This window comes from Protopterus annectens, chromosome 10.part0 (assembly GCF_019279795.1).
Source record: "Protopterus annectens isolate FY-2018-M chromosome 10.part0, PAN1.0, whole genome shotgun sequence".
In the NCBI taxonomy this organism is placed as follows: Eukaryota; Metazoa; Chordata; order Ceratodontiformes; family Protopteridae; genus Protopterus; species Protopterus annectens.
Window position 1 is genome coordinate 197,262,087 of NC_056744.1, and position 11,762 is coordinate 197,273,848.

Sequence of the window (11,762 nt, forward strand, 5' to 3'; positions counted from 1 at the left end):
AATGACTTAGAGGCATGAACATTTTTGTGATGCTGCTGGAGTTTTAAAATTCTAAGAACTGTCCAGGTTACTTCTTCCCATCCAAAAGTAAATTATCATAATGTTTTGAATCACATGCTAAGATGTTAACAAATGCAAGTTAGACAATAAGCAAAAGACAATGAATTGCATTCTAAACCACTGTCAGTTATTACATAGTTTTGAATGCTTGACACTGATAGTATATTTGACATGCAATAGTGCTCAGGAAAGTTATAGTATGATATAAACAAAGTATACAAAATATAGTTTCTTACATATGTAAAAGTTATTATTGGAATGTTATCAGATAATTAGAGTAACATTCACACTTTTACAAATGAAACCTGGATCACAAATAACTGACATTCTTTTAATGCATGTTTATATGCTATGTCTCATTTAAAAATGACAGGCTGCTTTATATTAAACATCTCATACAAATAGTGCTTACTGAATCATTAAATGTTATTTCTTTAAATACAGTAGCTTTTTAGTGGTTAACATACTTTGAAATGTTTTTTGTTGGTTTGTTAGTGATTTGGAATGGTTTGAGGGACTGATGTATAAAGTAGAGGTAGCTTAAATTCACTAGTACATGTTTTTGTGTGGTGTAGTTGATAAACTGTTCATTTGCTAGCCCTTGTCATGAGGACAAGCTTGAAGCAGCTTAATTAAAATCATGAGCACTTTTATGATGCTGTGGGAGTTCAAAAATTCTAAGAACTGTCCAGGTTACTTCTTTGTGTCTTCTTCTTCTGGCTTTTCCTGGTTAGGGGTCACCACAGTGGATCACCTGCCTGCTCATAATTGGCAGTGGAGGTTTACAGTGTTAAGTTGCCAGCCTGGTGCCCAACCTTCCACGGAAGGCACACATATGCACACACTCACACCTATGGCCAATTTAGAGTATCCAATCCACCTACAGCATGTCTTTGGTATGAAACTGGAGCACCTGGAGGAAACCCACATGACCACAGGGAGGACATGCAGACTCTGCTGAGGATCAAACCAGAGAACCTCTTGCTGTGAGGTGGCAATGCTAACCACTGCACCACCATGGCCACCAGTTACTTCTTCCTGTCTAAAAGTAAATAATCATAATATTTTGATTCATATGTTAAAAGATATCAATGAATACAAGTTAGATCATCATCAAAAAACAATGAATTGCATTCTAAACCTTCTGAATGCTTGCAGTATATCAAAGTACTAGTTTATATACTAGCATACAGAATGATACTTCTGATAAAAATTTTAGGATTGTGTTTCTCTGTTAATGTCTCTTTTTAATGATAACAAAATATAATATCTCAGAACAATTTATTATGGAAAGTTTGAATCTTTAAAGGGAAGATTTTTCAGATGTTTGTTCAGATACTATTAGACAAAACATTTAAGGAAAAAATATGACTGATTCTAACAGTAGTACTAGCCTAAAGAGTATCAAATATATAAGGGAAATACAAATGTCCTATTGTATGACACTCTACATTAAGATTATAGCTAAAATATAAAACCTAGGAATATAGTAATAGTACAAAACATAGTATACAAACAGAAATAGAAAGAGACCAGAATAAGTAAATATGTGTATAGTTAAGGAATATAAGTGTGCCTATAAGGTGGGAGGTTGGCATAGTGGTTAAGGTGCTCACCTTATAGGCACAAGGTGTGGGGCTTAATTCTCACATGGGCTAACTGGCTGGGCTTGGAATAGCCTGCAAGGAGACTTACTGTGGTACTAATTTATGAACTTATGCTCCTATGAACAACTTTACACTTAGTAAATAAAATAGAAAAATATAAACTCATCTGACCTATAAATTAATAAATATAAAAATAACAACTGACTTCCTCCCTATAGTAGATCAGGGAGATAATATGAGGTACAGGGAAAGGTGAACTTATAATAAAGATTCTGAACACCAGTTTAACTTCTTATTCATAATAACTCACTGACTGGCTTTTTCAAGATGATGCATACTAAAAATATGAGACATTAATATGAATGAGAAGCATGAGTTAATCAGTGTTAGTGTAATAGGGACTTTGAGAGGTAGTTTGTTCATCATTTTCAACAAAGTAGGAATAATGTTTTAGGGTTATATCATCAAGTAATTTTTTATTTGTTTTAAAAGTTTTGTCCATAGCTGAAGATTTCATATTGTTATATATGCGTATATAATATACACACACACACACACACACACACATATATATATATATATATATATATATATATATATATATATATATATATATATATATATATTTTTGGGTCCTCTTCGAATGGTCAATATTTCACAATGTCAACATTCATATGGCCGACACCATATGATCGACATTTTAAATGCTGACCATGGGGAACCAGCAACTCCCTACTTTGCGGAATGGAAAGATTTCCACTTCTGCACTGTAGTGCGATCTCAGAGTCGGTGTATTTAAGTTCCGGGGGGTGTGCGGGCCAGAGCCCCCCATGGGGGTGCAGGTGGGCAAAGCCCCCCTGCCAGCAGCGTTAAGGTAAGTTTGTTTTTGTTTTTTTATTCTACTTGTATGTTTGACATTTCAAATGTCGATCATATAGTCTCGGCGATATGAATTTCGACATTGTGAAATGTCGACCATATCAAGTAGACCCAGATATATATATTTATTTTTTTCATCCTAATAAACCAAGAGCTTCCTTTGATTGGCACAAAAAAGTGGGGATAATGGTGGAATAGGATTCCCTGACATTCAATTGCACGTTACTTCAACAATTGTAAAAGTTATAGTGTTGTGGATAAATTCTTTATCTTATGATTCAAAATGGAAACAAATACAAGAAATATTATTAGTAGATAATAAATATATAAAAACAGTCATAAACAAATAGTACCTAATAGTTTTATATAGTTATGAAATGTAAATGGTATTATACCCTCTTTTCAAATTCACTGTTTAAATAACACCATTTCTTCTTTCCAAAATTTCACATATTCTAACCATTGTATTAAATACTTAATATTTTCTATGTTTCAAATTGTATATACAAATGACTGCTTAGAAACTCATAACTTCAGCAAAATGCTAGTATTGAAGCAACAAAGCAATTTAATTTATTGACATCAGTCCTTAAACCGTACTGATATATATACTGTTGAAAATATAATGTCCAAATACAATCAAGATTCTGAGAACAGGTTAATTTTACAAATATTTGATACTTTGTGAATACAGATGCAAATAATATATTTGACCTAGATAAGAAATTGTTCTCAAATTATTGGAATTCTTAATAAATATCAATAATATTACAATGAAAAAGAAACCATATTTGTCACACATATATACAATTCTTAAGTTAGATTTTGCATATTTAGACACTTCCTACTGAAACTACTCCTCAAACAGTAATATTGAAGTCTTCTCTGAAGAATACAATAAATTATTATTAAAATATACAGATAAAACTACATCTTCATTATATTGGAAAACTTTCACTTGAAAGTTTTTATGCAGCACTTTTATCTCTCCTAACAAAATTACTATTATGTATAAATCAAATAGAAATAAATGCTGGAGATGTGATTGTTAAATAATAGCTTATTGGACACATATGGTATATGAATGTCAAGTCATCTCCCCTTTTTGGAAAGCAATTAATAACTTTATTCAAGCTCTACTGTCAGATAAATTATATGATGATATTTCTAAATCTTTATCTTTATTCAATGCTCTGATTCCAGAGATAATTCCAAAAACCCAAGTGTCTCTTCTTTGGTCTATACTTGTTATAGCTAGAATAGTTATTACTAAAAAATGGAAAAGTAAAGTTACACCCTTAGGTGTTGAATTTATTGGGTCTATATTAGAACATCAAAATCTCACAATTTCTAATATCGACCCCTATTCAGCGAACACTGAAAATAGTGAAATGACAGAAAACCAATTTTTTTCCTAGGGAAAGAATTTGGATGTCCATTTCTGTTGTTGCACTATTTTCAGCACTGTGGTGGAAAGTTACGGATCGGGTACAGGTAAGTGTGCGATTGGGCATGGGTTAGGTGAGTTATGGTTAGGGCGCAGGTTAGATATGTGTAAGATTGCAAGGACGTGAGATTTAGGGTGGGTTAGGTGAGTTAGGGTTAGGGCGCGGGTTAGGTATGTGTGTGATTGTGTGGACATGAGGGTTAGAGTGGGTTAGGTGAGTTAGGGTTAGGGCGTGGGTAAGGTGAGTGTGTGATAGTGTCGGACCTTAGAGTGGGTCTTTATTAGATCACCGACTGCTTAAAAAAGCAAACGGTGATTAATCGACCCTATGTAAGCAAAAGCTTACAATCTCGAACTGTCAGAACAGCAATTTTTTTCCTAGGGAAAAAAATTGCTGTTCCAAAACACATACAACACAAGCACACCAAACAAGCAGCAATCCACACACATGCACCTAAAATTTTACACCTAACCCTACACTAAACTATACACACACCACTAACTATCCACTTACCTTAACCCAAACCCTAACCCTAAGGTCTGTCACTATCACACACTCACCTCACTCGCTCCCTAACCCTAACTCACGTAACCCACCCTAACCCTCACGTCCACACAATCGCACTCATACCTAACCTGCACCCTAACCCTAACTCACCTAACCTGCCCTAACCCTCACATCCACACAATCGTACAATTACCTGAACCCAACCCATATGTTTCCACCACAGCGCTGGAAATACCGAACCAATAGAAATGGACAACCAAATTCTTTCCCTAGGAAAAAATTAGTTTTTCTGTTGCTTCGATATTTTAAGCTTTTGCTGCATAGGGTTCAATATTAGAACATTCGAAGGTTTGCAACCTCAATGTTCTAATATAGACCCCTTAGGGTTAGGGTTTGGGTTAAGGTAAGAGGATAGTTAGTGGTGTTTGTACAGTTTAGTGTAGGGTTAGCTGAAAGATTTAAGGTGTATGTGTGTGGATTGCTTTTTGTTTGGTGTGCTTGTGTTGTGTGTATGTGTTTCAGAAGAGCAATATTTTTCCCTAGGAAAAAATTTGCTGGTCTGTACATTCAATGTTGTCAGCATTCGCTGAAAAGGGGTTGATGTTAGAACATTCGAAATTGTGAGATTTCGATGTTCTAATATTGACCCGAATTTATTAGTATGGCAAACTTTGTTGGAAGTATTGAATTGTATAATATAAAGATGAGAACTTCTAATATTCAACAAAAATATAGCAATGTAGACCACCAGGCTAAAAGATAAAACCTTTTATTATTACACAAAGTAGGTTTTATCTTTTAGCCTGGTGGTCCACATTGCTATATTTTTGTTTAATATAATTGCTGCATTAGTGGACCTTTAGCTTCTGGCTGGTCTGTTTAGTATTTTACAACTTCTAATATTACACATAAATCTTGGGTTAAACTTAAAGACTTGCTTGAAAAATATTAATTGTTGTTGATGCATAACAGGTTGGCTATGGTGGTGCAGTGGTTAGCATTGTCGCCTCACAACAAGAGGTTCTCCAGTTCAATCCTCGGCTGGGGTGCCTTCTGTGCGGAGTCTGCATGTCCTCCCTGTGGTTGTGTGGGTTTCCTCAGGGTGCTCCAATTTCCTCCCACATCCCAAAGACATGCTGTAGGTGGATTGGACACTCTAAATTGGCCCTAGGTAAGAGTGCTTGTGTGTGTGTGTGCCTTCTGTGGAAGGTTGGGTGCTGGGCTGGTAACTTGACATTATAAAACTCCACTGCCAATCATGAGCAGACAGGTGATTCGCTGTGGCGATCTCTAACTGGGAAAAGCCAGAAGAAGAAGTTGATGCATAACATTGATGTGTTGATCAGCTATGGGCCTATGTAAATAGTTATTTGTTTGTTTTATAATTGATGATTTGTTTATTTGTTGTTTTAAAACCAAATAAAAAAGGAATTGTTTATAACTGAGTTTGGGACTGATAGAACTTTTAGGCAATTTAAATATACTTGGTTTATAAATACATTTGATACACCCGTCTATCATTTCTTAGGAAATTTCTCAGATTGGGTATTGGATTTGGGAATTGACACCTGAAATTATTGCTTATTTCATCCCATACAGCTGCTGTTAAGAATATTCTGGAAAAACAGAGGAAAAATAAAGCAATACATATATATATATATATATATATATATATATATATATATATATATATATATGATGAACACAGATGAGATCCTAACTAATTAAATGAACCCTTATAATATAAAAAGTTATTTTAGTAGGTAGTTCACTTGTAAAACTACTTTAGTATTTTCTTGAATGTTATCAGTTAGTAAATGCATTTAGTGCCTGAAATTATGTACTCTTTATTAAAATATACTCTGGCCTTAATGTACATCTACAACTGGAATGTCTTTTTATCTGCAAGAAGAAGAAAAAGCAAATGGGAAATGCAGTAATCTGCATGGATTAGGCTGACATACTACTGAGCACTTCATCATTCACCAGTTCATTGTACTGAAAGCTTAAAAATATATTTCAGTAACTTAGAATTGGGAAATATGTATCTAGGCGCTTTCATTTTAGTCACCCACAATGCTCACAGCAACTATATATGCAAATATAGACAGAATATGGTAATTAACACAAACAATGTAAAATAATATTTCTCTGTTATTAACCAGCTGCACTAACCTTTGTAGCACCATCATTCCACAAAATGGCTGCTGTATCTATTTGAATCTGCTCATCGGTTGGGGCCCATGACTTGAAGAAGCCTACTTTTACATTCCGACTTGTCCCATTCAAGAAAAACTGAAAGTTTTGGATGTCATACTGGTTTGGCATATCACCATTCATGTCAAAATATACCTCTTGCCCTGCTGTATTCATAAAATGGACACTTTTTATAAAACTGAGAACCTGAAGGTATAAAACAAGCATGCAGAGATTTGATTAGATTGCACACCAATCATGAAACTAAAATAGATGTCAAAAGTTCGTAATTCAGCAACACACGTATTCTTCTTCTTTCGGCTTTTCCCGGTATTGACAGTTAATTTAGCAATTTCTTATTAGCTTGGAAACATCTTTTTTTCTGGCATGCCTTACAAAAACAAAATTGCATCATACAAGTATTGTTGATAATGCGGTAGTGAATCCAGATTGTTGAGAGTTACTTAGCTGAAAAACTCTAGAATCTAAAACAAGATAACAGTGAAACCACCATCATCACTACCACCACCACAGCACTATTGTAATTAGTAAAATGAGATTCAGGGTGGCCCCAGCACAAATGGAGAAAAACTACATTAATGTTTTTCTGTTTGTTTGTTTTGTTTTGTTTTGTTTTGTTTTCCATTGGCTATCTTGTCTTTCCAAAACTGTTTTGTTTTAGCCTAGTGACTGTCAGTTGTGCAGCTGTGATCCACCTGCTGTGTCTGTTTTGAGATTATACAAAACCTGGTGATTATACAAGACATATAGTACAAAACACATGCTCTCTAGCTTGTGATATGTTGAGGAGGGTATTTTAACTCACTCATGCCTATTGTGCCTTTTTGTGTACTTCCAGTTAAAACCCATAGCTGCTTTTGGTATCCAGGTCTTTTTTGGTTATTGCTTCTTTACGTAAGTGACTTACCAGCTAATGACAGGCAATATTAGAAAAGGCAAGGATTCATTAACAAACATACACTAAGATTATTAATCTAGGATGTCCTTCAGTGGAGAAATGAATCACTGTTTGCCACTTATTATTCATATTTTCAAATTTATGATCACACTTTTATAACTGAGAGACCTACAAGCTATTGAGGAGAATGGTGTAAAATACCATGGATTTGAGACAGTAAAATCAATCATCAATGTCCATTTATATCACAGTGTACTTGCAATATTGTTAAGTTCTTTGTTAGTAATTATAAAAATAGGCAATATTTCCATATGTATTTAATATTAAAAAAAACAAGCAACTTACAAACTGCTTCATGGTATCTGGTGAAACCTTAGATGTTGCTGAAGAAAACTGTCTTTGATATTTGCACTTTAAGTTGCACATTTTGAGAGATATTCTGTGTTATTTGTATTGTTAATTGTATAACTAAGCCTATATTTTATATTTCTGTAAATATCTAAAGAAACATGCACTCAGATAATATTATATTGCTGTCATGCGAAAGCTTATGTCTGGTTAACCAAAGTGTTCTCAAAATACATGACTGTGTTGTACATTTTCCAAGATATGACCATTTGTTTGTGAACATTTATCAAAAAATATCATTTTGAGTTTGTGTGAATTAATAATAAATTATAGCATTTATTGAAAGACTATGAATCCACAGACTATTATCACTACAAAGAACATTTCTTACTGATAACAATAATTTGAACTTAATTTGCCTTCTTAGTATTTGACAAAAGCTGCACCTGCACCCATATTGTTACCTCTGCTACTTCAATCAGAGTATTCACATATACTGTCTAAAATTTCTTTAAATCAGGCAAAATATGATATGCAGCACCAACAATTCACTGTAAAATGCCTCACTCCCTGTAGTCACAGAATATACATCTTTTCTAAAAAGCAGTGTTTAATGGACGGTGCTCATGAAGTGATGCCTTGCACAGGAGTTTAGATCTTCCATTAATGCAAAAATTGTTTCTTTAAAAACAAATAGTAGTAAATCTTATTTAACTGTTCCTGTTCTATTAATTAATTATCTTTGTTTACTAGTAGGACAGACCAAACACAATATTCTTGTTTACTGATGTGATCCCAGGAGCCATGACAGTTTATTGAAAAATCTATCATTAGAAGCCACAACAAATTGATTAGCCACAAAAATGATTTGTATAGACTTTATTTATTTAGTTATCTATTCATTCATTCATTCATTTATTATGCAGATTGCTCCACCCTGCATTATCTAAAAACTTAACATAACCAACTCTAAGGTAAGTGCTCCACTGGATCAGAGAAAATACTGCTTCGTTTGAAAGAAGCATGTTTTGGTGCATCACACGCATTTCAGCTCTTGGCCGAAGAGCTTCTTACTGGTAACCCACAGTAATTCAAGAAAAAAAGTAGATTCTCTAAAAAGAAATAAAAATAAAAATATGGAACCAAGAGTGGACACGGTTGCAATAAAGGCTGTCTTCCGAAATCACAACACCTCCAATAACTCCACCGATATACAAGGCTCAAAACGATAAAAATCAATAGAATCTATTGAACAGTGGCTAAAGGCAGTAGTATAGACAGCAACAACAATACGTAATCGGTGAATAACAACGTGTACAATAAAAGTTTTTGTTGTATTATCACTGGTTGGATTTTTATCGTTTTGAGCCTTGTATATCGGTGGAGTTATTGGAGGTGTTGTGATTTCGGAAGACAGCCTTTATTGCAACAGTGTCCACTCTTGGTTCCAGGTGTTTGTGTAAAAATAAAAATATAAACTTGTTTGCTTGTCTGACATGATTAGGACATTATTTCTTTCATTGCTGAGCAAACCCCATGCACCACTCATGCAAGGTGTAAACCCCAATTATGCTCAACTCATTCACTTAAGATACCCAACAGCTAAAGTGCAATACTTTTGATTGATAAGCTATTTAATTTCGGAATGGACACTCTGAACTGAAAAGGTTTAGCATGGCATTAAGTTCAGAGAAATAACACATGTACAGGAAAAGTAATAAAAAATGCATTTCAAATAATGTATGCAGACAACACTAATGTGGAGTAATACAACTTGTTTATAATCTGTGTACTATGTAAAGTGACTAAGGATATCTATGTGAAGTACATACACAAACAAGTTATTAACAAAAACATATCCAAATACAAGAACTACAAAATGAAGTAAAAAGAGCAAACAATAATTAGCAGCAGCAGCATTGAAATTATAGGAATCTGCACTGTGTCATCTCAGGCTGTAGCCCATGAGTGGTTCCACATGCAGTGGACCTTGCATCAGTCAACATTGCTTTGTCTGGAAGAGTCACTGCAGGACATCAAAGCACTGATTCAGTTTCCTAAAGAGGGAAGGGATCGATGCTGGGATTCAGTAAACATAATGCATGATATGTGAATAAAGGGTTGGATTTTCTTTAACAGAGGAAGATGTCATGATGAAATATGGCAATCTTTATGTCCCGTGCAGATAGAGCAGTAGCTTCACAATTCATTCAATGTCTAACAACCATCACAGCAGACTTAAACCAGCTGTGAGATGACAACTATTTGCTACATCTATAGCCTGGACATCTGCTTTTTGTATTTGCTTCCTTGGACAGCAAATAGTCCATAGGCCTAATAAGGATTCCATGTTTCATACTCTGCATTGATTTCACTTCATATACCATGAAGTTAGTAGTGTAGTCCAGTAACTGATTTTTTTGTTAGTGTCACATTGATATGCCTGCATTCCATCTTACTTATACATTATAGTCGCATGTCATATTTTCAGATTTTTACATTCCAAAACACATTCCCATGTTTTGTATAATATATATCATTAAATTACTGTCTATAACCTTATGCTATTGAACTACAGTGTTCTTTATTTACTATTTAGACGCATTCAAACACATGTTTTGTTTTATATATAACTTCCAAAGACTGCAGTGTAGAGTGTAGACATTCCATCAGCAGCACCCACAGAACTGTACAGAACCTGGGTCAGAACAATACAGTGCTCCCCAATTACCTGCACCTCAATGGTTGTTACAAGAGTTCTGTTTATTTAGGCTTGCAATTCCTCCTTAAAGAACTCTGTGTGTTCAAGAGTTTAGTATAGAAGATGAAAGCTATAAGCTAATGAGTCTCACCCTTTAGTCCTGGGTTTGATACCTTTCATCTCTACTTGTTTAATGATTCTGAACACTTCATCAATCACTGCTGCCAGAACACTCACTTTTTCCTTATAGGCCTATACCTTCCTGTTATAAGAAGCAGTCTGACAGAACTGCAATCTTTTTACTTACATTGCTACTGCTATTCAGCAAATGGGTCATGTTTGATGATCTCTGCATCTTAAAAATTAGCCCTTGATTAATAAGTTCCTATGTCTGCAGGAGACACTTGTTTCTATTTAGCCTCTGAGAATCCTGGAATAATGTAAATGGCAAAGCTCCACAGATTTATCTTTCAGTTATGCATAAGCTAGCATTACAACTTTTCCTTTCATGCCACTTTTCCTGAGACAAGTTAACTTGTTTTCTTACTACAACTCATTTTTCAAAATGTAATACTTCTATAGACATAAACAAAACATAAATGAATAAAAGATTGTTTATTTATTTCTGCTATGGTTTATCTCAACTTTCTATCCCTTTTTTTTTTTTACTCAAATGATTTTTATTTTGATGGAATAACACAATAATTATTTACATATTTACATTCAGACTAACAAAAAGGATGTAGATAATGATATATGTAAATAAATAATAACTTAATATGTTGACTATAGTTGTTAGGAAGAGTTTGATTCCAGCTGTAAGGTATCAATCAAATTCAAAACTTTCCCCCACGGATTATTAACCAATGGCTTAGGAAAAGTTCTTTTCTCCATTAGTATGCATTTCTTCAGTGATGATAGGAATTCCTCCATTGTGGGTGCTACATTAGAGTTCCATCTTCTGGTTATACATTTTTTGGCCATTGTTAACATTGTCCACAACAAATACAGGTCATCTTTCTTCATATGATTAGTATTAATTACAGTCAATAAAATTAAAAGCTTTGTCAAAACAAATATACCTGTATAAATTGCTT

At 34.1% G+C, this 11,762-nt stretch overlaps 1 protein-coding gene across 1 annotated transcript in view; it reads right to left on the minus strand.

Moving 5' to 3' along the window:
• Positions 1 to 11,002, minus strand: part of LOC122814120 (vomeronasal type-2 receptor 116-like) — a 71,673-nt gene extending 60,671 nt beyond the window's left edge. Inside the window, exons 1-2 of the mRNA XM_044086736.1 lie at positions 10,973 to 11,002; positions 6,677 to 6,904 (exon numbers count right to left, since the gene is read on the minus strand). Coding sequence (XP_043942671.1) covers positions 6,677 to 6,904; positions 10,973 to 11,002 — 258 coding nt within the window. The remainder of the gene's footprint in view (positions 1 to 6,676; positions 6,905 to 10,972) is intronic.
• Between the last annotated feature and the right edge of the window lie 760 nt (positions 11,003 to 11,762).